Below are 27062 nucleotides of genomic sequence, written 5' to 3' on the forward strand. Positions count from 1 at the left end.
CATTACATTACACTACCTTGGGACGACTTCCCAAACAAGACAGATCCCTTTTTGGGTATGGTATCCCGTGCTTGGAAACGATCTGGATACACCTATGAGATGTCTATGGGTATTTCACTATACTACCTTTCACGTGTAATTTCGACCATCTTACAGGTATTTTTTGACATTATTTCTCCCTTGATTTCTGTCGAAGATAGCTATGAAAAATTCTGGATCCTATGTACCTAAATGTACTGTACTCGTATTTCAAGCAGAATGACCCATCTATGTACTCTATCGCGACTTCACCATAGCAATTAGTCCTTGAACCTTCCATAAGTCTCATAGTCTCTTTTTTTCTTTAGGTACGCGATAAAAGGATAGAAACGGATACCTTCAAACATGGAGTGCCAATTGGATGTACATGGAGTCTTGTTTCACGTTAGACATGCCCAGAGGTATCTGGCGTCATCGATATTTTTAGATTCTCAAAAAAAAAAAATAAGTAGACAGACACACTAAGGATTTTAGAGAATTGGAATCCCTGACTCAGGACAACTAACTGGAACGGTTTTTACGGCGCATCCCCCAGAAGGAAAAGTGGCTTCCGCTTTTCTGATCCGTATCGTCCCTGGTCTACCTGGCAGGATGTTTCCGGTGAGTACGGGAAAATGCGTGTGTCCGGACCCTCAGGAATACTTTGCAGATGACGTCCTTTCTATTTGTTACAGGATATCCACTGGTAAGTTATCCCTACCCCTATACTGTATATACGTATATATACATACAGGGTAGTTAACCTGGCCATCGCAAAATGCATCCAAAAATTATGATGCACCTGGGTTTATTTCTCCTTACAGTTTCATAAGACAGCTCTAATTTTCTCAGGGCATTCAAATTTTATTACAAGGATACTTTCGCTATTAGAAAAGGCGATGCAGAATCCATTAACACAGGAGATACCATCCGTCGGCTTCCAATCAGGAGTTTTAATTGGCCGCGTGGCAATAATCGTCCCCACGAGAGAAGAGTAAAATATACCAGGTTCTGTAATTACCCCAGGTGCATTTTTCACCAAGCGATACAGCTTTAATCCAGAACTGTGCAAAGTGGGATATCTAATTGGTACCCGATATCAAAATATTCTATTTGTTTCATTTGACCATTAACCATAGCTGGCATGATTCTACCCAAGATCTATTATTACATAAAATATCAGTGAAAAGTATACAGCATTCTGATAGCTAATCTTTTATATTTTTAATAATTCCAAATCAGATTGTAACTTTCTATTGTATCACTGCTTAGCAAGTACTTAATTGCACCTGGTGGCTAATGATTTCACTATGATAACAATTAAGAAGGAACAAGATAGACTCAGATAGACACTATAAGAACTCAGTAACCACTGTCACATGTGTATGACACTTTACATATGAAGGTACTCATGACCTAAGTATTAGAAAAAAAAGATCACGAAGTATAATTAGAATGACATTGGAAGTACTAAGGATTATTTTCGTTTTCAGGAATTTCCAAAAAATTATAGAATCAAGTAATGAAGAGGCAAAGTGGATACCTGGAATCTAAAAAGAATAACAGTCCTTCATCTATAAGTTAAATTAAAGAAGTTGGATAAATAGCTGTTGGCTAACTGAAGGAATTGTATGGAGTCCATAAATCCAATGGGTTCGCGTCCGTAGGGCGTCGCGCGAAGATATCCATGAGGAACGGTCCGTGGTTTTATCCCCGACTGATCTCGTCGGACATTATAGCCAGGATCGTGCGAGGGAAGATTTTATGAAAATTAGAAGGGGCGTACTCGCCGGGAACTGGTGTGGGCGTCCTGGCTCCTCCCCTGGGCACAGAAGAGAACGCCTGTAGCCTCTACTATCTGACTCCGTTCCCTCCTCTACGAAAGGTGACTGTCCAGGGCAGTTTCAGAGCCGCAGTCAACGACTGCACCACGTCCTGATCCTGGTCCCTGTTACTTGGTCCTCGTTCAGATCCTACGAGCCGACCAAGCTTGCGGATCACGTTGATGAAACTTTTCCAATCACAATCAACGCTCAGTGAAACATCCCCAGGAAGTACAATTATTCTTATTCGCACTGTGGATGATCTTAATCGTGAATCGTGACTTTGTGCCCCTTTAGTAAAAGAAATCAACGCAATTTGTATCATCAAGGGGATGATAGTGACCTTTGTGAAAATCTTAATCATCTCTGGATAAATAGTGTCTTAAACTAAAGAGTGTATCTAATTCCCGGTGCCATTGACAGTATTGACTGATAGTGTCTTGTGATCCTGTAAACAGTTAAACAGATAATTAATTTTTTTGCCAGTATTGACAGTGACAGTCGTTACTCTGATTCCATAAGAAATAAATGATAAAAAAAAAAGAAAAGTACCTTAAAGAGTATATAAGCTGAAACAAATGAAAGTAGAAGATCAAATAGATCTTTAGTAAATTCAAGGAAGCTTATGTAAAAGTAAAATATAAAAATTCCATAAAACTCCTGCAATCTCAGCACCTACCGAAGTAACTGAAAAATCAAATAAATCAAATTGATAATCCAATCTTAAGATAATCTCAGCGCGAAAGAGAAGTCTGACGGCAAAGTAAGCGCGCGTTGCAAAAGGAGCGGCCCGAGCGGCCAGCTGGAATATTTATCAGAGAAACGAACGCGTAGTTGCACCGCGGTGCGTAGGACTAATTAATTACGTCGGCGAGAAGAGCTGCGTGCTGGGCGGCGTGCGCAATTAATTATTCAAATAAGACCTGACGAGGAGTAAAAAAACAAGGGCAAGGAAAAACAAATAGAGAGAAGGAAAAGCGACTCGCATGCTCTGGGATCCTTGGCTATCAGGCAAGGATCGAGGATAACGCCGTACCTATACGCCTCAGAAGGAACTTTACTTCATTCGCAAGACGTTATCAGGACGCCGATCCTCTCTGCGGCTAACCATGTCAATCTTGGACTGATTATACGTGAGTACCTAGGTCTCTAGCTCGTTAAGTCCTTCCTGCTTAGTGGTTATGGACCGGCCAATCCTGTCTCGATCGACCCCAGCCACGTGCAGCTAAGAGAATTACTCGATAGCTCAGTTCATTCAATATTTAACAATCCTACAGACTCGTCGAGCCGCGACAATATTAATGCGATAATTAATTATTATATCTAAGTATATATAAATTATAAAGCTGATAAAACACTATTTACTTAGCGACCAATAGAATTTTTCTTCTACCTCCGAACCACCAAGGCGTCTGTACACTGTTGTCATATGTTTCGTTCTATACATTGGACATTGTTTCTCATATGGTAACGCTCGTTTATCAATTTCTTTGCATCGCATTCCATATAAATTTTGTCACGATCAGCCATCTACGATGACGACCATAAATCTAACCAAGCAACGGTTGCGTATAGCGAGATGCAATACGCGCGAATTAACATGAATAATTCGAAACGACGAAGGATCGATAAATCACGCGGTGATGCAGCCTATAAGGCGACTATCGGGAACAGTTATTGCAATCGAGAGTATGAAATATTTTACTGCATGGCATGACATTAGCAGCTCCCATCTGGCGCAAGCGATACGCTGCTAACACGTTTGGCCTCTTATCTATTCCGTCATTATCGCAAAAGTAAAATTGTATCGCGTGGTCCATTACTCTTTCATTTTTTTCTTTTAAATTAACCAATTAACACGTATCGCCAGAAAATTATTACCTCGAATCACCGTATAAACTCGAGCACTTAAAAACCAAAGTAAGGTACGGTCAAATGGTATGACAAAAAGCTTGAATAATAATCTCAAACAAAAAAGAGAGATACTCATTATCAACAAAGATTCAACGATCCATGGCGGCACCGGCATCGTTTCGCTAAATGACTTTATCTAAGCAATTTCCCGCAGAATATGCATACCGATAATCAGCAGTGTCTATCGGCAAGTGTCGGTACCCCTACGAGGCACAATGTTATTCTATGCATAATTACAATTTATTTTTTTTATTTTTTTACTAAACAGTATCAGTGCTTCCGCCAAATATTCTGTCTAATTGTACGTTAGGCCAGATTATGGTATTTATATTGAATATACAGGATCGTCCAATGGAGTCTCTAAATTTCCTCTCTACCCTTGTTACGGTAAGAAACTATTGCTACGTAAGGTAGGTAGGTGGATACATAGTATCGAGTACTCATAAAACAACAGTCAGCTCTTGCGCCACGGAACAATGCTATCCCTATCGTGGTTTACTCGCTCGCTTTTGGTATCGCTTATCGCAGCACGATGTTCCGTCCACCCGTTCCACCCGTTCGTCCGGCCGTTCTTGCTTTGTGACAAGTGTTGTGCATGCGGGCGGAGCTCGTACTTTATTATATGGGTCCCCCTGACAACCGCTCTGACCGCCATTAAAATTGTAGTTGTAGACAGAGAGGACAGGGAGTAATACCATGGTCTATGCTCCAATCCTGGTACCATTGTTCTCCATTGACGAAACGTCACTGGTTCCTCCGGTTGATGAGGAAGAACGCGATTGGTTCTTGGAGAACGAGATCGGTTACTCTTGGTCCGCGTCCGACCGTTTCGTTCCTCTTGTTGACGGAATCCTCTGTCGGTTCTGAAATAATTAACAGAAATAAACAAAATTTGCGATTAGAAAGTCGCTACCGGAAGTCATGTAATCGCTTAAGAATAGTCAGTACCATGATAGCGTATCGTTGCTGCTGATAGTCATGCCTACCTATCCAAACTTCATGGTAAAGTTGGATAACAGCAGGGAATTGTCAGTGGAATAATTTACCGAGGAATCAGTATGGGTGTAGATACGCAATGAGGTTAGGTACCATACTTCAGGTTCACGTGCCAGGAGGTGTCCTTTAGAAAGTGATCGACTCTGGGAGTATCGTCGGAGCAAAAATCTCTAAAGACCAGGTAAACAGATTGAAAAAGAAAAAGAAATACGGAAAATCAAGTCAGGTCAATCCATTGAGAGTGGCTTTGGGCTTCTCTCACGGAGTGAAGTGCAGGCCAAGTCCCGTGGCGGCAGACTACGAAGGCACTCGTCGGGTTTTTAGGCCTAATTAGTTGTCGCCCGGCGTCTCGTCTCGTACCCGAAGAATCGAGCTTGGTCGCCGCAGTGCCAGCTTATAGCAACAACACAGCCGGACCCTTTTTCTTTTTACCTCGTTCCTCTCCTTTTTCTCTCTCTCCAGCATCTTCCCACTCTTCCCTATATTCGACTGGATATCGTCTTCACCTTTTTCACGCACTTCAACTTCGTCAGTGCATTAGAGTCCAGTAGGGAGCGCGATTAATTTTTCCATTCCATTAGCAGGATTCTTTCTTACCCCCTTTTTTTTTTCCTCTCTCTTAAGCATTCCCTCGGCGTAGGTGTGCCAGATTAATGGACACGTTTTCACAGCGTCCCACGAGTCACTTTATTCGCCACGTGAATCCCGTTTTCAAAATCTAATCGGACTGCCGATACTGCAATATCCTGCCACTGTGTAGATCCCTGCTGATAACGGTGAGAATTAAAATGACGATTCACGGAATTGAACAATCGCCCTTTGCTACTTGGAACTGAATAATATTCCAGATCCTATCTGGGATAAGTAACGTGGGCGAGTATATAACATACTTACCATTTGTATTTACACACCTGAAGGTAAGAAGCCGTTTATGGGGCTCTCATCGTTCCACCTTGGTCCGTTGTCAATGCCTTTATGTAATACGCGTGTCTCATATTTTACCTGGATTTTACGGGTCGTGCTACCGGAATTCACCATCAGGGACGTAACAAAAGTTGTATGGTAGTTTGGGATCCTTATGAATGTATATGTATACACAGGCCGAATATAATTTCCAGCTATAATAAACAGTGAGAAGATCAGTCAAAGTATGTATGTATTCAATTTGAATATATCATTACGTCACCCGTTATATCCTTACTGATAAAGAATCAGTAGCGCGGTGTAAGTAGTTGATGAAAGTAACGTCCATAAAGTATGTATAAATCTGTGTGAGAAGTCAGTTATTAATTATAGATTAACGAACGGGGATGATCATGCATACTTTTAACAAACCTCGCATAATTCTTCATTTGCGTGGGTGTAACTATACAGGTATTAACGGACTTGCATATATTTTTCTTTATTCCATAGTCACGTGTATATCCAGTCGGGCGCAAGTCCTCTCGTTTCCAAGTTGAGCGGCTCATTAGCTGCTATGTAATTTTTAGGGAGCTGTCCAGCCGTACGGCTGTCCGTCCGTGTCTGCGTTCGCCTGTCTCTTTGATCCGATCCGAGGGCGCTTTCCGGGATCATGTAGCGCGTCAATACTCCATGTCAAGTTCTTGAAACTGACCGAACCGCCGGCAAACTGGTTTCGGCGTAGCACCATAAAAATTGAGAGAATTCGGAACCGCCATCGGGTAGGACATTGAAAATGGAATTTCGAAGGGATCTAGAATACTGTAGACTTAATGGAGAAAGTGAAGTAGAGTGTATGTATTTTTTTTTTTCAAGAATTTTCTATCCTTTAATATTACCTGCACGTATTGCCTTAAGGTGACGCTCGAGCTGTCACGTGGTTTCCTGAAGAATTTCATACACGCGACTGTCGCCAAACATATCCGCCAGAGGGACAGAAAGGTGTCCGTAGGAAATAACAAAGCGATGACGCTCTTAGAATGAAATTTCGATCCAGGTCTCGTGTGTGTTGTCGACCCTGGATATATAATATGTCCAGAGGTACCCGGAGGAATCGCATGGGATGCTGGTTCTTCGGGTCCGTATAGCACAGAGGAGGCCGACGACGCCTACACGGTAGATGTTCGATGGCCATTGATTAAGTTGCTCAGATCGAGATAACGTCCTCGGGATCCTTCCATTCTTCGACTTAATGTCCTGTTTTGCCAAAAGTCAAAACACGCCGTGGACGACGCCGGGAATGTGTTTGAATACTGGAGGAAATATTTTCAGGTTAATTCTAACATCAGGGACACTTGGATCCTCGTACTAGGTAGATCCTGGATAACTTGTCTAGGGACTTTTAATTCAGCTATTCCAGTATACGCGAACTTAAATAATACGTACCTTCAGGTTCCTTCTCTGTATACAGGATCCAGAGAAGATCCCATGTCGATTCAAGAACCTAGGCAACACACGTAACACGGTATCCTGGTTTGAACTAATGGCGCGTGTCTTGAAAAATATATAGATATATTATCGGTATATAGTTATACGACTAGGCTAATTTTTCTTAGCTAGAAGTGTCTAACGTACGTAGACAGTTATAATGTCCCTCGCCATTTGCAGGATCGTTTAGGCGAGCATCCTTAAATAACAGTTCCCATAGGAAAAGACGTGTTAACCCATGATCGTTGCAATCCATTGAAAGTGGTTACATAGATTCACTTAAATAAACAGCAAAGTACCTGCAGTCATCGCACTAGGAAATCTGTGTGATTCTTAAGCTGACTTCTTATTTTATTTTGAAATTTTGTTCCTTTACCTAAAATCAAATTACATATTAATTTATAGTCCAAATGTAATACTCGTTTTAGTAGACACAGGCGAGAGTTGTCAAACAATTCTTTTATTCGGCTAAGAACTGTGTAAATGAATCCTTAAACATGGAAGAGATGAATGAATGAACCTGGCTAAAATCTCCAAGTCATTTGTCTATGGAGAAGTCTCGTTAGGAATCATTTTCCCTGTGTGTACGCGTAATCATAAATTATATCAACACCTTCGTACAGTGTATTTGTAGAAGCTACGATGCGCCCACGTAGATATACTCGGCGCACCACGAGAATGTACAGGATCTGCAAAACAAAAGATTTGATATAATAACGAGCAGTAAATCATTGTAATTAATTTTATAGCAGATTATAATAATCATCTAATAAAAATTCGCACACATTTTTTTTGGATAGTCCAAAATTTTTTATTTTCACCTAGAGTGATTGCTTTTGAGACACCCTGTACGCAAGAGAGTTGCTTAAGAGACGCTTGTGCATATTTAATTATGAGCTGTCAAGCCTCACGGGTTGGTCACCGAGATTAAATGTAAGCGAGGCGATTAATTTATGGCAAACTAGTTGTCGAACTGTCAATAAGTGTCAAGTAAATGAAGAAAATATTGCAACTGCCATAATTTCGTGCAATACTCCTTCACGAAATTTACACCTGATCATCATTACCTTTTATGCATTAATTATAGTGCGACTCCATAATCGACTCATGGCATTACCACCCATCTATGCCAAGCAGTCTGGCACTTTTGAACAGATATTTGAAATGCGGAAGTCATATAGACTTTTAAAATACCTCAAGAATAATTATAGCATATTCCCAATAGGGTACGATTAGAAAGTTGAATATTTTTTATCTCCATTCTAAAGAAAAAAAATTATTCAAGTAAACAATACAGGCACGATAAAAATATGATATAAATTTGTTTACAATGGTTTACCATACGTTAGTGCGCGAAGCATCCCTTGCATAAAATCATTATAAAATTCCTAGTATATCTAACTGTAAATCTCCAATAAAATCTGATAAAATCGGCATGAAGATCGTCGTTGTACGGTTCGCTGCAACAGCTAAAGACCCGTTACATAGAAGAACCAGGTAATTAATTTAACCCGCGAACACTTCTAGGCACTAGGCCAATGCAAACGTCTCGGCTACATGCGCTAATCCTCTCCTCTTTCTCCTCTGCTGTAACGTCCTTTCATCCTGCAAGCAAGGATATAACAGTACCCAGTAACACGATGAGGATCGATTGCTCAGTCAAAACCTCGTGCATTTATTAGCATGAGAAACAAACCTAGTAAAGTCCAGTAAGCATAGTTATTATTCCGACTAATTTGTCACCAGCCAGGAAGGATGGCTATCTAATCGCTTTAGGAGAAATTAGTAATGTAATAATTTTCATACGCAGTCCTGATTCTGCAAGAGAAAAAAAAGACATCAGAATGAAATACATGAGACTGGACAAACCGTGAAATTCCAAGTATCTCTGGTAGCCATCATCCGTATAAAAATAGATAATAACGCAGAAGTCATACGTACTCCAGACTTCCGGTAGCCAGCGCATGCGCACTCATAATCTAGAATTCCGCGGTGCGATCACCACGAGAAATAAAACTTAACACTCAAGTCTGAACGAGGCAGGGTCTGTGCGTAGCACTGTGAATTTACACTGATTGCCAGGATTGGCCGTGTACGAGCCGAGACGCACCGCTGTGCGTCGGTCGACTCACGCACACGCAATTGCGACCCCCAGATGCATTAATTGAACTTAGATAAATTATTACTTACTGCTAATTGCGCCAATAGAATGTCCCTGGCTGTCTACAAGCTGTAAAGGTACATCTGGATCTCTTATGGCTGACCACTGAGTACCCACTCTGAATAGAGGTTATGTTATGCTCATATAAGCTCTACCTTTCTTCTTTAACACTAAACATACCAAGAACTTTTTATAAACGTATTTTTGGCTTTAAAACGGTCAAATGACCGGTCGATCGTACGTTTAGTGTTAAAAAGGGACGATTTTCGAAAGACGTCTTGATCCTACCCATGGACACCTGCCACCTTTGGAACAGCTAAATTTATCTTCCAAAATGAATACTTCCTCCCCACCTGTTTCAACCAATGGTTCGTTCGGTGTACTCAAATCGCCTAGAAGAAAATTCAAGAGTAGATGCACATAACCTATGATAATTTTTCAATACTCCTGCATTTATTTTACTTGCACAGTAAGTAGGCATTGTACCTACATATTTCTTGTGCCTCTTTTATAGTATATCAAAAAACAAAGCATCCACGTAGTATCTACTACTGGCAGGTGGTAGTAACTGTTGCAAAATTACCTTCTCGATTACCAGAACCCTGTGGATTCTATCGTAGGTATACATACATTCGTGTTACTGGAGCAGGCTCATCGGCATAAACAGTGATCTTGAGAGTTCCTGCGGGAGCACTCGCAGCAGCTCGACTCGATTCCCCACGTTTATTGCTGTTAGAACCGATAGGAATTACGATACGATAAACTATCAGCTTGCATTCCACTGGTATTGCGCCTTGCAGATGAGCGAAACACGAACGACATACCGTAACCACAATAAAGCATGAATTGTTCATTCGGATATGTAAATTTAATTACACCATTTTTTTCTTACTTGTCAAACAACTTGAAAGATCTTACCGTTATTCGAGGTTAGGTTCAGGTACAGTTTGCTTTTCATTAGATTTATCTATTAGTCTAACCTGCTTGCCGATTCAATATTATTTATGTATTCGTGAAATAAAACATCCTTGGAGATCCCGAGAGTCGTGAATGCTGTATGTATACGTAATATCAATCGTGAGAGTCTCTCACAACTTACGAAGAAGGTAAGTCAATGCTGATGCCATAAATTCCCGATGCATGAACAGCTTTGCACAGGAGTAACAGCGACTCGCATGCTGATAACTCCATTAAATTTCAATAAACCTAGTGGGATCGTTTACCTTAATGTCTCTAAGGAAATGGCGTCTATCAGTTGTCACATTAACCATAGCTAACGAGTGCAAGGCGATTAATACCTGTGGAAAAAATATTTGTACCGACCAAGTTAAGAATATGACGTTTGAATTTTTCTTTACCATATGGAAAGTGTCTTTACTCGTAGAGCTCATACTGATCTGCATTATCCTCAAGTACTGGGTAGTAGGACTAGTATCCCGTTGAAAGTTACGTAAAACGAATACAAAGAGCGATGGAATCGAATATCCATTGGGTATTCGCAGAAGCCATTACTATAGAAATTACTGTTAAACATTCTGGAGAATCGTTACGTCCTGGCCTGAAGAGGATTCGCGATAGACACGCTAAATTTATACGGGGTCAATTATAATTTTTAATATGAGGGGGTGTGGTACCAATTAACGGAGTGAAATTTTTTCAATGATTCCATACGATACCTGGACAGGATTCATGATAGTATCTTCATGCTAACAAGATACATCCGCTGCATTTATTTTACAGCGCAAGAACAGTCTTAAGGTACGTCTTATAATAAATAATTAGCAATCGAGTAAACGAAGCTTTAATGTAAATACTGTATGATATAATATTTCATTCATTTATTATTATTGTCGTGTAACATTTTAACGATATATCCTACTTTTGATCATTTCGCAGCTGATTATCCAGGTAACCGTGTATATTGCTACGCAATTACTTATGATTACATGTCTATGCACTTGACTGTATGTAAAAATTATAAAATTTATAGTAACACAGATCGCATGGAGGATTCCAATGAAAACCGGTCTTAAGTAGTGCCTTGTCCTAAGAACAACACGAGTGTGATTAATTAGGCTGATCAATATTTGGAACAAAACAAAACTAGGTGCACGTGCCTGAAAGTCAATTATTAACAGTATTTACTTGAGGTTTTATAGAATAAAATCTGCTATACCCAGTGCCGATAAGAAAGACATTTTCGGGATTAATTTCGTACCTGTTTTATTTACGAGGTCGTCATTTTTCGTCATGAAACTGCAGGCATCTTAGCATCCATATAATACGGAATGTTATACTTTAGCAGCGCGACGAACAAGATCGGCGACAGTAGTTTTGTCTAAAATAAAAATAAAAAGGAACTACGACAGTCACCAACTTGGGCTAATGCTAATGCAGTATTTGGTTAGGGTATGCATGATGTGTATATATATACGTCCTTACAAAGTGTTAGGCTTGAACAAGAACCAAGTAGAAATATAAAGACGAGGTGTCCTTATACAGTTGGATAGGTTCTCAATGAGAGTGATCTATGTGCCGTGATAAATCGATCGTCATCCTTTTTCTCCATTCTGTGAGATTGACAGAAAGATTTTCGTCAGAAGAAAAATATAGCTTGGCTATTCAAATGAATCTGCACATCTACCAACAGTCACGTGGTTCCTTGTCAGTGATTCGACGGCGCCTTAAGATCCGCGTTTGAGAATCCCGGATGGCGGCAAGCAGAGACGTTGTTCCTCAGGGAACTGGACAGGGGGATAAAACCGAGAAGAGACACAAGAGGCGACACGGCGCGGCAAGTTTTATATTATAATTACGCCTATTCTCGATTCTCTACCGAGTCTCGCGCCATCTTCAAATAAGCCGACGTGAAGTGAAATCCATTCTGTTACTTACGTCGTCGCGTAGGAGGTTACGTATGCTCATTGTAACCGATAATTCACGCCGTAAGCATCGGTCTTAATTACTATGTATTAATCGTCGTAGAAGCGCCTCGCGTATAATAGAAATAATAAATTTTCTCGATTTCAACTGGCCAAACTCCGACGCCATTAAAGATCCCCTGCTATGAGGGTACTCGAATCAATGGAGGGGAACTAATAGCAGGTCTCTGACAGGGCACAATGGTAAATAATAGCAGGTCCCAGCCGCAATAGGGATAGGCTGTTATGGTGGTACGAAAATGGCGGTCGCTGATCCTGACAACAGACACACAATAAATCAATCGCGCGTTAACACTGCGAAGATAATTCAAATTAAAATTTTCCGCGGTGAAAATTGTTGCTCGTCAGAGCGTAGGATTGGCTTGAATTTTTGTTTTAAAAATTAACAAAATCTTTATTTCTTTTTTATGACTGATAATTATGACACCATAAACTATATTGGACGTACAATAAATTTTCATATCAGTTGTATCGCTTGAAAGATGTAACATGACAGTATTAATAATCCTTGAAGTCAAGTATCCTTATGCTCGATTCAGTTTGTGACTGTAGATACGCACGTGGCCCGTTTAAACGCTGCGAAAAGTTTTTCATGGAAATAAATATTTTCCTTCAATATTCGCCATCGATGGGCGACTGTTCAGCCATGGCTTTGCGTCATTAGCAGCTGTCCGTGCCGCGTTAGATATTGCGTGAAGATAAACGCAAAAGGTGGACGCCGGCGGACTGGCGCGCTCGCGTTACCTGTCGGACTTTCGGGCTGTACTGAAAGCAGATGCCGAGTCCGGTTCGTCCTTATTGGAAAGTCGTGTTCCACGCTAAAACCGGAAGTCGGCCTTAGACCGGACTTTACGATATTGCGACCATGGCTCCGCACTCTCGTCGGTCGACTGCTGATTTATTATCGTTGACCCTCTGCGAAAATACGATCTTTTCGTCAACTCCTTTGGAGGAACGAATGTACGTCTGTGCGTGGTTCGATAGGCAGGCATATTGATAAAATGAAAAAAAGCTGGAATAAATAATACAGAAACAATTGATGTCAATTAGAGTGGTTAATTATGGTCGTATGTAAGTATCGCAATTATTCTTTAATTACAGATAAAGCATATGCAATTATATTTGTTTCATCAATTTTTTTACTTGTCGTACGTGGGATTTCTATTAGGAATTTTTTATAGGTTAGGTTCGAGTCTTGACTAGTTCGCATCTACAGACGTACATACAGTTATTTGTCTGCATGGAAACAAGCATAAGTAAATTCCTGAATCAGATGAGCGAGCTCGACTCTTAATATTTTTGTTTTTACTCATTTTTTCTTTAGCTTCTTTCCTCTTCCCTTTTTCACTCGGGGAATGTTCACGAGCTCGATCGACCGTTCGTTTCATGTAAAGTAGGCGTAAGTAGGCAAACCGGGTATCGATGCCAATGCATCGAATGCACAGCACTCGTATCGGCTTTGCGCATAAGTGTGCACCAGCCCGTGATGCTGAAGGTGACAAGAAAATGCACGGGACTCGTTACGAGGGAATTGAACGACCTGAAGAATTTTCAAATGTCCATAATACGCGCTTCTAGACTCTAGAAACTTGACTACAAATTCGACATGTTGTTGCTGCTTGCCGATCTTATTTTCTTCGATCCCAATAGCCAATATATTTTAACACGCCGGCCTAAGCCCAATGAATTCTGCCGGGATTACGGCTGGGTACAGGTACCAGCAAAAATATGAGAGTTATCTTAAAATCAATGTAGCCGTTTTAATTCATTTTTTATTAATTTTTTTCTATCCAATATTCAAATCTTATGTAATATCTAAGTATGTAGTCGAAGAGCGTGACTCGTTGGTTTCATTTTAATGCTGGGGAATCACGATACCTAAGAGTATAGTAATAGTATGACAAGTAAAAGAAGTGACTCGTAAAATTTTTGCTGTTGACATTCCTGGAAAGTTGCGAGTCTCGCGAACTGATTTCCTCGATCGTTTCTGATCGCCCTAAGCCGATTTGGCGTTCGTGAGATTGTAATTAAATGACGTAAAGTCCTCATATTACGTGAAATCATTAACGTTCCATTGAAGATTAGGAGGCTGTCGAACCGTGAAGCTGTCGTCAAGCCAGTTGCTGGATATTTATTAGCTGATAACTTTCATTGAGAAAATAGAAAAAGTTTTATTACAATAATAAATCCATACTAAGTATCCCAAGGTATAGAGGATAACGATTTTTGTACAATTGTCAATGCTCGAAAGTAACTGGTTATGAAAATGGCCTTGAACACACTTCAGGGTGAGAGTTTTAGGGAAAGAGTGGGCGAATCAGATAAAAAGTGAACGGATATTCGAGCAGCAGTAATGGCAGTAGAAAACAGTACAGCTACCAATGTAGTAGTACTAGAGGTTCCATTCATGAAAAGGTAGGACCCCCGGCGAATAACTACGAATTATAAAAGTGTGGGTAGTAAGGCCCATTTATATTGCCATTTTGGGCCTGTCCAGAAAAGATCCCGAATTGCGGAGGGTCACTTCAAGAAATTCCTGAATGGACCTCCTCGACGAAAGGCGCCATTCTGATCTTACCTAAACCCTGAAGAGTACCTTTTCTATTTTTGGATGAGCAAGTTACACTTTTTTTTCTCAAAAAAAAAAAGTCAACGGAAACACTAAGATTTCATGACTTTTCGTAAGATTTGCTGGCAACTTCTTAGTTTCAGGAAACAACCTGGGACTTATCATCAGATACGAATGTAGTACCAAGTCTGATTTGTGTCAGAGTGAAAATTGATGCGACAGATAAACGATAACAAAAGACAGAAACATCCTCAGTAAAAAAACACTAGTTTTTGCGATTCCGTTTATGACCGAGCACTTAGCCTAGACCGGATGTGCCTATCTGTAGCTCCGATGTCTGCAGTACTTGGCAGCACACGCTGATATTGTTAAAGTCTTGTCTGGATTGCACCAACGCCAGTCTCAAGTCACTCGCAAATTTTGTCTCGTTAAAACCTAAAAAAGAAGTCTTTAAATATCCATCAGATAAAAAAGTAGGAAAAAAGGTAAAAAACGTCACTGGCTACGCACCAAGACTGTGTTGTGTTAAATATATCACATGGGACCCAAATTGTCTCACAGGAGATAAGCCTGATAAATTCAAGATTCGTGGCTGCAGCGACTCGCACGCCATTGCATCCCGTGGGAAAAATTGAAAGCTGATTCTCTTTTAACTCCATTCAATCTGTATGTTCTAAGGATTTTTATACATTTTATTTGTCAAGTATAGAATTATTCCAAGGAATGTAGTATGTTTTGCTTACTTAGTAACCTGAACAAAGATCCGATTTCACAGAGACTTGTACTAATAGTTTCTTTATCTTCTGTACTTGAATAGCATAAGGAGTTTGGTCTGTAAGAGGATAGCTGATCCTGTCCTGATGTCCATCCGCTTCTGGAACAGGTAGTCCTATGCATGAGTGTGTACGAAGGCTGAGGCGCGTGCCGAAACTGGACCAGTATTCCAGAAGATTTATCTCGTGTTTGCATCTACGGTTTCGGGTTACCGTTCGTCACGCCTACTCAGCAAACAGTCGATGGGTCCATAGAATCTGGAAAAAATGTAGCTTATGCTAGCAATAACATTGATATTGTTTTTTTTTAATTAAAACTTAATTATACCTGTCTAATCTGATTTCTTGCTAATTGTTCAGCACTGCGAAACAGCACGGAGATGCACATGGTAACTGGATCGTAATTATTCTACGGTGGATCCAGACCGATACCAATCCTTTATTTTTCTCCTTTACGATCTTCGGCAATTAGCATATGTAATCCACGATTTTACGAGAGTACCTACTGATAGAGTCTCTTTGTATGTTGGTACGTGCACGACAACCTACGAATGATTTTATGTAGGTACTATACTACCGTGTCTGGTTCTGAAACAGAAGAAACCAATTCAACCACCAACCTATGTAAAATTTCCATAGACAATAAATCGTATTGAAAGTGTTTCTTATGCGGCGACTGGGCTGAATATTTATTTGACGTTTATTACGATTTATACTTGTATTCTCTATTAATAGTCATACCAGTTCACTATTTTAAACTGGGCCCATTAGCGTGCAGGTTACGATCCTCGCCAAATTCCTCTTACAACTTTTACTCATCGAATCAAAATCTGAATGAGATTCTGAGATCTGATTAAAAAAAAAACTCCACGTACGACTTTTATCCAGTACTAAAGTGGGAACGAATAAAAAAAATTCTGAAATTCAAATGGTACAAAAAAAGACTTTTTAAACGTAATAAAAAAATACGAGTAGGTACCCATTACCGATTGGAACAAAGGCTCGCGCTCACGGGCTATGGATCCGCATCAAATCAAACCCGTTGGTGTGTCACTGTTGAGCCCCGAAAAATAAAGAGCAGCCGCTGCAGTCCGTTTCTCAGTGTGTCACGTCTCTACGTGAAGGTATCCCAGTGTGCGCGGGACCTACAAGGAAACCCTTCTACGCGGGCGGCGCCGTGGCGCCTCATCTTCTAACCAAGCCAGTGGTCGTCGTCCTCCTCGTCGTCTGATCAGTAAGAGCTACTCTCCATCCGAAGTACTCTTCATCAGACTTAAAAACCCTTCCACGAATGCCGCTTTGTATTGGATTACACGTCCTCCGTATCCCATCTGTTTATACATACGAATTCCTTGAAAGATACGCCGATACGAATTCCTAACCTCTCAACAATATTCTACTTGTAATTAGATATTAAGTGAGGTTACCTGAAGTTGGCGCCGTAACGATTGAAACGAAGTAGATCGATTTTCGTTTTCTGTCAATTATTTATTTTCATCCTGTTTCCTGTACCTGCGAGTCTCCGAGATGCTCAAACGAGAAGATCGTCCATTAGGGTCTCCTATCAAGTAGCGCGACCGACAGATCCCTTCTCGGCGCCCTACGTCGCGACGTATCAATAAATCGACACAGTCCATATCCATTTCGAAGTCTGCGTCTCCAGTGAGAATTTAGGTTTCGTTTTAGTATGGCACCTGACTACTTTTTGACTCACCAACTAGAAATACCATCATCCCCATGGCCATAGTCTGTTCACTATCTTCTACCTGTTCCTTATACCCCCGGGGTAACGTGCTTTTCTTCCTTTTCCCTTTACCAGCAATGGTGACACTCTGCTTGCTAAGGATCGCGGGCCCAGCCGGCGCCATAGCCACTCCTGACGTTGGCGCCACTTACCCTCATGGAAAACGACCCGGCGACTTTGAAACTGGAATAAGCCAGGAATCTTCACTCTTGTGGATGAGACAGTTGTGGACGACATTAACAACGAGAATAATGATACCCCTTCGATCTGTTATACAATTATGAATAATGAAAATATTTATTAACATCGTAAACCGATAATTCGTATACATTATCCCAGTCTAAAGTGACGTGGGGGACTTCATCGTATAGCAAACTATTAAAAAATGGCCCGTGGAAAGGAAACGTTAGACTGACGTCATGGTATCACTAGCTCGTAATAACGTACAGGGTGATTCAGGTGAGAAGTGCCAATTGAATTTATTCCCTGTATCGAATAGACGCTCAGCTTTGTCAGTCCTCCTCCAATGATTCTCTATGTTCTACGTACACAGCGTCGGTTGAAGTAACTTGCTCCGTGAGACTAGATAAATTGAGACTTTGCGCAAACGAGGCGTCTCGAATGAATTTTTATTATTTTGTACTTCGGTTTCGCTACTGGACTTAATCGAGATATAAATATATGAGCGAGGATGATTGATAGCGGTCTTGATACGAGGATAATTGACTAGGATAATGGCGAGAGTGCTCGTTTACTTTCATGAACATTAAACGGCTCTAAGTGATTACGACAGTATTGGAATGGTTGAATTACGAAGCTACATATTTATAAAGAAGCCAACTTTCTAGCAGCTAGTGAATCGAGCATAATAAAAATAGCTAATCGGATTATCGCAAGCGTGAGTTATTTAAGAAAATTTTATATTTAAGTCCAATCACATTAATAATACATGAATAATTATTATATTCGCGCATGATAACCTATCGACTCTCTACAATTTCTATACACATTTATATAATATTTTTTAATCCCATAAAATAATACATATATAATTTTAATCTTTTCCAAAGCCTAATCCGCCTCTATAAAATCGTTTGAATTAACCCAGCACAAAATATCTCTTATTATACGTTTAATCCAATGTAACACAGACGATGTAACGTATTTGTATCGCCTGTCCGTACAGTCATTGGTAATATATCAATATAATGGTAATACAACCCTGAGTAAATGTTATTACACAAGACCAATTTACAGTCTGGTAACAGCAGCTACCTGTATTACCAACCGTAATCCTTAATAGATCCCAGAAATGATATTTGCGTCTTAAATTACTCGGAAGTCCCATGAAAAATTTCGTCCACGACATTGCACAGGCTGTCTAATCTATCTACGCTATTACACGTACGGCAATGGCTGGTTACACATATCGAAATACGAACGTGGCAAGGAACAATATTTAATTTATGATCGCAATTAAATGACCGTGTAGGTAGCCAGATAGGGGCAACCGGTTATCGATACGACCAATAACATAATGTAATAACCAGAGGATCGCTAGTGAACTTTCTTATGTGCCGTACATCCAATTACACATATGTACACCTATGTTCTTACCGCTCGACCCATAGTGATTCTCACACGATAACCACACACAATACCAAGTACCTATAAGTGGATATTGAGTGAGGGGAAAGAAGGTGAAAAAAATATTTTCTCCCCCACAAAAAAAAAAAATCAATACTCATAGAGCATCGCTTATGTATACGAGAGAAAAAATCCACGTGGTTTATCGTCTCGTAAAAAAAAAGAAAAAAAAATGAAAACTTTTAAAACCCCTCAAAAAAGTAGTTGAAGGTTCTCAGGGGCTATTGGCCGGCCGAAAATGTGCAGCTGACCATGATGATACCTTTGGAACTGGTTTATGGGGAGGGAGAAGATACTAGTTGGTATATACATATCTAAGACTGTCTATATGGTTTGCGTTCTTATGTATACCTATATATACATTGCATATATATATATATACACGGGCAGCCCTTGGTCCCGCCTACACGTTGGTTATTCGTGGCCGCGATGGCCGCTATCGGTATCTCCGATTCACGGGCTGAGCAAAGACCAACGGAGGTGGAGACGCGGCTGCGCTCTTTTCTCTTTTCTCTTCGCCGAGGCTTCGGCTCTTCTCTCTTCCCTCCTCGTACGCCGCTCCGCTCCATTGCTCACCTTTCCAGGGCTCTAGACGTTCCCCTCTTCACCGAGCACCTTGACTATTCAGTTTTTCTCATTCTTTTTTCTATTTGGTTCTTCCCTCTCTCTCTCTCTCTCTCTCTCTCTCTCTCTCTCTCTCTCTCTTCATCGAAACTCTTAGCTACTCTCTCGGACCTCCGACATGGCTATAAATTACCCTTCGCAGTTGGTACCCACTGGCCGGTTTCAGAACTGCTCTTGGCTACTCCAGACTCCAACTTCTGGACCATGGCGGCCTCGTCTTGGGATTCGTGGGCGATAGCGCCATTGCGACTTCTAGTCGATTTCGACGCTTCGATAGGTCGTCTGATCTGTGGATTATTTTTTAAGGGTTAGTCCTGGAAGGTCTATGGGGATGTTCCTGGTGGACTTTATGGGGTTGACAAGTAAACGGAAAATGGGTTCAGAGTCGATTGGTTACTTACTGAGCTTGTATAGGGGGTATTGGGGTAATCAGGTTTGGTTACAGTTGGTGGTGCCTTGGGATAAATCAGCTGGTGCGATAATGGATAATTAATTACAGCACTCGTAGCGCTGGAATGTAAAATGGTTTCTTGGTAGTCCAGAACCACGATTATCTTGCAGACTTGTCGCGGAAGGTAGAGTACGGTTGATTGGGCAGTTTATTGAATTTAATAAGTTAGGTTAGGTTAAGTGCGTTGTTACTTTCGGTTTTTTCAAATGCATTCTAGTCGAATAGTTCATTAAGAATAATTTTTCTATAATTACACTATATTTTTGTCTCGTCAGCAAATGCCGTGGTCGTAGCTCTCGGGGAGGATGTTCCACGGGAGCGGAAGTGGCGGGTACGGCGCAGGTTCCGATTACCAGCAGCAAACCCAACAGCAACAACAACACAGCCAGCAGCTACAAGCGCCCGTTTACGTTCCTTCTTCAAGACCGACGATACCTTCGGCAGCCACGGCCGCCCAATATCATTCATTTCCAGGCTCGGCCTCACCCGCATGGTGAGTCAATGTTTTAACGAAGAGAAATTCGTCGAGGAGTCCGACGATAACAGCTGGAAATAGCCAGAGGCTCGAGTTAATCGGTGATCGATGTTCAATGAAACGTTTGAATTTTAATTAAATTAATTTCAAAGTACTTTTCAAGACCGTAGAAAAGTCTGTCGATCGTCAATGGCTGGTCTTAGGGAATAAATATAAAAATCTAAAGTACCAATGTTTGTTAAAGGGAAAAAACAGCTTCATGGCAGCACGGGGTAGATACCTACGCTCATCACGCACTCGCAAGCCACACTGGGAGCTCCGGAGGCGGTATGGGACCTCACGCAGGACATACTCATCCTCATACGGGTCATCCTCACGCAGCTCATCCTCATTCGACCTTAGCAGCAGCGGCAGCCGCGCCCTTTTACGCACAGAACGTCGCTATGATGTCCTCGTGGCGCGCCTACGACAGCGCAGGCTTTCAACGTGCCTCTCCATACGGTAAAACTTTAATTCGATATATTTATAACCTATAAAAGTTTACTACATTGTCAACAATTTCTCTCCATAGATATTTCTCAGCGAGCGTATACACACCTTCGACACCTATTTACACCAATTTACGCCTATCTTACAATTTACATCTACCCCATGGAGCGATACCAATTTTATTAAAGAAGAGTCCAAGGGTTACCACGCGACTGGGCACCGTTTAACTTTACCGATTGACTTGTACATAGAAGCTCTAAGTGCGTAGGGGGCCCGTCGATGCACTCGAGGAACGTATAAACTTCCATATGGGATATCCCTGGAGATTAGGTATCCAATGGTTCCTTACATAGCCATTTGTACGTGCATCATAAGAAAAGTCAAGATAAACAAAAGTTACGCAGACTATCCATATGCGACTGATAAGACACGTAGCTGTGCAATTTCTACGTTTCTGATTAGTTTATCGTATACCCCTGGTAGTACGATAACAGCATACCCGGCGCCAGGGTTAACGAATATTTTGAAAAATTATTTTTCATTTCTCTAACGTAGAACAATTATATTCGATGATTTTGTTTCTTCGCTATCGCTTTGTATTCTTGCTCCGTAGGCTTAGTCTTGTTCAATTGTTATTCTTCTGTGGTAGCAGTGCGCAAGAGCGTCGTAGAGAAAGAGAAAGAAATTTCTTTTCTTAGCAATGCATAGCAGGGCCGGTTACCCATCGCGGGCCATGTGCGCTCTATAGGTGATAGCGGCTTCTTTGAAGAACCTCGAGTTGAACCTCCGGTCAAGTGCTCACCAGTGCAACAGATCACAGACTCCTGTGGCCAGAGCGTGCGTCGCCGCCATTGCCCTTTAATGCGAGACTTGGTCTATGTTTAAACCTTTAAACCCTATCGCGAGCATAGATTACACCGAGAAGGAAGATACCAGAGCTTAGACGGTGCTTAGCTGATGTAAAGGCTCCAAGCGAAAACCGATAGCCTGTACTCTGACTTTTGATTCTTCAATTTTCATTTTTATTTTACTTTGATCCATTTTTCTTGATTTTACTTCCTTCTCATCTGCTTTATTACCGGGGTTTTTCTTTATAACGAAGGAGCTACTATGGTTATACAACCGTTTTCATATACTTGTACAGGGACTAGTATCGATCTGCTACCTGGATGAATGTGAATGTACTTTCGTGACACGAAACCGTATTGATTAGAACTTCTGGGTGTAATAGTACACATTTTAGTTCTTAGATGGCGAGCCTGTACACTGTTTCTTACCTTAACACTTTATTATATTTTTTTTGCTCTGTCTTTTCAATTTTCAGATTTGAATTGACACCTGCATTGGTGCGTCTGTTTTATTTTTTAATTTTTATTTTAATGACAATTTCTGGCTGATTCAGGAAATTTTCATTTTTGACTTACCTATCATGGTCCAAGTGATTAGAGTACAGTGAAGGACTCTATCTAACTTTTGATAAGTCTGTTAATTATTAATGAATAATTATCAACGTTGTTTCTTATCTATTTTAATTAGCCACACAATGAGATACATATATCAGTAATATATCCGCATAATATTTCTAATTCGAAATTCAGTCGAGAAACGTTTTTCCATCAGCCATGCGGTCCGTAAACCGCAATCGTTTTATGGCTAAAAATGTAAGCAGGTCCGTGTAATGCAAAACCCCATAAAAAAAATATCCGCCGTCATTAAAATCTTCGGCTCTATCAAGGTCGGCTTGGAGACTCCCAGTAAACGTTCGAGGACGAGTATAACGGGGTAGGTTGGGTCGCGTGCGAATAACCGATTTACAAATGAATAATTTGTCAAGATCAGCATACATATATATATATATTTATTCACACGACAAGAGTTTAATTGTGCAATCGTTTATTCGTGCGATCGATAAGCTGATAATCGATGATCGTAAAGAAGCGGCAACTTTATTTAAAGAGACGATCTCAGGCCGACGGATACGTACATAGGAAACGAAAGCTCGAAGAGCCAAAGAAATTTTTCGAGTAGCTGGCTGCGAAGTGAAAATTGGTGAAATTAAAAATTATATATATATATATATATATTTCAGACACAGCAATGGATTTTCAATTTGGAGAAGGACGCGAGTGCGTGAACTGCGGCGCTATTTCCACGCCGCTTTGGAGACGGGACGGCACTGGTCATTATCTGTGTAACGCCTGCGGCCTTTATCACAAAATGAACGGGATGAATCGTCCACTGATAAAACCATCTAAACGCCTCGTAAGTTTAATAAATCTAACGCGAGTCATCGTGTCCCGATTTCGTCGTTTTTCGTTCGTAGAATTCGCAATGAATTCTCAAAGATATGAACCCCCCGCTACTAGTTCGCCCATTCGGATACGTTAGCAATGGGACAGATCTCCGAATTCCAGACGGCTACGCGACGGCTTGGACTGTGCTGTACAAATTGCGGCACAAGGACGACAACGCTTTGGAGGCGCAACAACGAAGGAGAACCGGTGTGCAACGCATGTGGATTGTACTTCAAGTTGCACGGTGTGAACAGACCATTGGCCATGAGGAAAGACGGGATTCAGACCAGGAAACGCAAGCCTAAAAAGACGCCTGAACCGAACGCCAGAGCCTCTGTCGGTGATCATGAAACAACAACGTCAACAACGTCATCGCCGTCCAGCGGTGAGTCGAGAGTAGATAGTCATGTATGTTGTTTGTCTATGGAAATAATTCGAACTGTCAACCACGTGACCTTGTTAATTTAGAACTCAAGAGCAGTCAGCAACAGCAACATCAAATAGACACTGCCAAATCCAGCAGCTCATCCGTCACTACTGATCGTCCAGTTTATCTGGGCCATACCTCCTTACTTGCAACCGGAAGTACAGCAGCTGTCAAAACGGAACCTAGAAGCTGCGACGGTACAGTCGGACAAGCCTATACCTCTTACTATCAACATCCTCATCAACTTGGTACTCCTACTAGCGAGCATCAACAACAGAGCTATTACGGCACCCAGGAAGCACCTTATCATCATCAACATCACGTCACTGCCGCAGCTAAGCTTTTGGCGTCTTCGTAAAGCGATCGACACTTAATTCTTTTTATAATTGACTGGTAAAAGCTCCAAGGGATCTCGGAAACGGAAACTGAATAATGGTACTTGTTATCGCGCGCCTGATAACGTTCGTAGGATGCTACGTGATCTTCTGTTCCAATATTGAATGTCCAAATATTGGGTAAACGACACGAGTTCTTCTTTCTTCTGAACATCGGCATTTCTATGGGGCGCGAAAATCAATTCTGATGTCAATAGCTGATTTTTTTTTTATGTTAATTACTAAAAATATTCCTAATGAGCCAGTCATTAGTGACCTCCGCTGTTATCGGAACCCGTTTCACAGTAGAGATTCCGTATGCTTGCTCGATGTGTGATATTTAAGTTATTTATGGCACACTGATCTTCAGGAAGGAATGACTATCATTTGCGGATAACAGTTGCTGGTATGTATCTTGAGCATAGTTAACAGTCAAGTTGTCGTCGTAGATTTTTGGCGAAACTCTTGTTTGAAATCGAAAGCGACGATTATTCGTATGAGAAACACGAGCCGAGTATTTTTGACTCACTTGTCTTTTTGTAAATACTTAAATACCAATCGAAGTATCTCGATCGTGAGTGACTGTGAGATACAGCGTTACTATAAATGTACTATGTACGATTCGTGTATACATAATAGAGAAAGAGAAAAAGAGAATATACAAAGAAAAGGATGTCCGCCGATCAATATATCTCAGGCTAAAAAACCGAAATCTGTACCATGCGTTAGAAATATATATTTCAAAATTTTCTTTTAACGAGATGCACCAGAGACTAATGTAAGCAGAGCAGAAAAGACGTTTACGAATCTCAACGAGGGTCGTCGACCCAGACACTGATGACTATAGTGTGCTTGATTGTTTGACGACTGGTGCGAGGATTTAAGGAATAAGCAAAGAAAATCGTATCTTTCTCTCGTCCCGTGTATAACTCGATTGATAATCATGTTAGTAATCTTAATGAGTATTCGCCACTGTGTACTTGGCTAGTGAGTGCAGAAAATTACATGTAAATAATTACACGTCATGGCGTTATCGCAATCCTAGAGGATTTATCCGACTCGTCCCTCGATTAGCTAAATAATAATGTTATTGAACTACTTTATAGAAGAAAGCCACAGTAACCGCCCATTACATTGCCGAACATGTACTTATAAATAAAGATTCGTTAAAAATCTATCATCTTTATAATTTTATGTTACACGTATAGATATACATAATGAAAATAGATACATACGTCGTCGTAGAATAAATAATCCATGATAAATATTATCATTGCCACTGCTTTGACATCAGGGCGACAAGCTCGAGTCCCGCCTTCATCCCTTACGATTCCACCACCCCATGGTAGCACTTCTAGTGTCTCCTCGACCACCCACTTTAGCCTCTACCCTTCAATTCGAGGTGTCAACCTGCGCGTTGACCATACTTCCTATCAGAATACCTCCTATTCGATAACCTTATGCCTCATTCGACCTTTGATCACCGGCAGAAGCATTTCCACTGCTGCAGGTCAGACTGAAGACGTTGCTGGGCATCATTGAAACGTCAAATAATGGGTAAGCGATATAGCTGGATTTAATATTATTACTTTTGTCTCGTACAAATTTTCATTTTCTTTGACCTTCTTGGCGTGAGCAATTTTTATCTGGATTTTTTATGCTGGATTTCTCTTTTTATCAAATTAAGGTAGCTTTGTATAATTTTTTTACGCAGTCGCTATTTTTCCTCTTTTCTCTTCTACAGGCAGAATCTTACCTACGCCTGTAACATGTAAAGTTTGTGGTGATCGTTCCTATGGGAAGCATTATGGCGTTTATTGCTGCGACGGCTGTTCCTGTTTCTTCAAGAGATCCGTACGGCGTGGAGTACTTTACAATTGTATAGGTCCGTTTAATCACAGATTAGAATTTAATCGTTTCCTTTAATTGTATACACAGTGTATAACGAGGTTATTCACCTAATTCTAAAAGAGAGTTAAGTTTTGTTATATTCTTAAATGATGGGTAATATCTTACTTTCTTTTTTTATTTTATTTAAGCGGGTACCGGGAATTGCGCAATTGACAAAGTCAGACGAAATTGGTGTCCCCATTGTCGTCTCAAGAAGTGCTTTGCGGTTCGCATGAATACGGCAGGTATGTCCTATAAAATAAAATAAAAAATGTATACAATTTTGAAAACAGTACACGACACATATAATTGTTATTAAAATCCACGGAAGTAACAATAGCTCTGAAAAAAAAGACAAATGTCTATGTTAGAGTTACCATAACTGGAGCCTAGGACCAACTCAACGAGATGCAAACAATGGTCGCGTGTCAGACACGCGCTCTAATCATTATACTAACCAATGCTAACCAGCCTGTCAACAGAATTTAATTGACAGCCGACTCACGGCTGGTTTTATGTATTTTAGAAATCTGTCAGTTGTGCTAACTGTTTTAAAAAGAGCAGTTAAAAAACTGATACGTGGTATCCAAAAAAATCCATAGGTTTGATGGATAAAATTTTTGTTTAACAATAAAATATTGGAGGTCACAACCAAATGACCTTTGGCCCTATCTTTTGTGTTGCGCAACGGTAATTTAACTTCGTATATAAATATAACTATCGAAACCCAGTCTATTGTCACTGGAACCAGCGAACACGCTAAGGCAATAATGTCGTAACAAAGCATTGACAGCTCAAACCGTAACGTGTCAAACGTAACGACAATCAAATCACATCAAATGCCACCCCTTTGGTTATTCCATGTTCACACAAATATTCACCCTCTTCATAAAGACCTAAAGGGGACTTCACACGAGCCCATAATATCATTGACAGAAAACTGCGGTACGTATTGGAAACATAACCGCAAAAGGAGATACGAGCTATTTACGTAATTATTTAATTTATATTAATTTTACAAAAATATTTAAATTCATTCGGTCTAGGCTCGTAATAAAATTGT

At 40.6% G+C, this 27062-nt stretch overlaps 1 protein-coding gene and 1 long non-coding RNA gene across 12 annotated transcripts; one reads left to right on the forward strand and one right to left on the reverse strand.

The window, feature by feature from the left end:
• The first annotated feature begins 868 nt into the window (after positions 1 to 868).
• LOC107264009 (GATA-binding factor A) lies at positions 869 to 25284 on the forward strand. Of its 3 annotated transcripts, none has more exons than XM_015731828.2 (8): positions 869 to 1207; positions 1291 to 1423; positions 1512 to 2974; positions 20326 to 20543; positions 20770 to 21026; positions 23104 to 23276; positions 23414 to 23693; positions 23777 to 24093. In XM_015731828.2, the coding sequence occupies exons 4-8, from the start codon at positions 20356 to 20358 to the stop codon at positions 24091 to 24093; spliced, it is 1215 nt and encodes a 404-aa protein (XP_015587314.1). In that variant the 5' UTR covers positions 869 to 1207; positions 1291 to 1423; positions 1512 to 2974; positions 20326 to 20355. The 3 variants fall into 3 exon arrangements, with proteins under 3 accessions (XP_015587314.1, XP_015587319.1, XP_024937252.1); XM_015731833.2 differs by having other exon boundaries at positions 874 to 1207; positions 23429 to 23693; XM_025081484.1 differs by lacking the exons at positions 869 to 1207; positions 1291 to 1423; positions 1512 to 2974 and adding an exon at positions 17772 to 18226 and having other exon boundaries at positions 23381 to 23693; positions 23777 to 25284.
• Positions 2981 to 10584, reverse strand: LOC112493834. 9 transcript variants are annotated; one of them, XR_003058696.1, is made up of 16 exons: positions 10400 to 10584; positions 9791 to 10029; positions 9542 to 9692; positions 9330 to 9470; positions 8836 to 8957; positions 8479 to 8744; positions 8207 to 8401; positions 7761 to 7828; positions 7439 to 7515; positions 7098 to 7338; positions 6551 to 6964; positions 6087 to 6480; positions 5933 to 6018; positions 5663 to 5869; positions 4704 to 5515; positions 2981 to 4618 (listed from the first exon to the last, which is right to left on the reverse strand). It is a non-coding gene; the product is annotated as an uncharacterized LOC112493834 (long non-coding RNA). The 9 variants fall into 9 exon arrangements; XR_003058691.1 differs by having other exon boundaries at positions 7660 to 7828; XR_003058693.1 differs by having other exon boundaries at positions 7098 to 7515.
• Positions 25285 to 27062: the final 1778 nt, after the last annotated feature.

The sequence above is a fragment of the Cephus cinctus genome, unplaced genomic scaffold (assembly GCF_000341935.2).
Source record: "Cephus cinctus unplaced genomic scaffold, Ccin1 Ccin1_scaffold0168, whole genome shotgun sequence".
NCBI classification, from domain to species: domain Eukaryota; kingdom Metazoa; phylum Arthropoda; class Insecta; order Hymenoptera; family Cephidae; genus Cephus; species Cephus cinctus.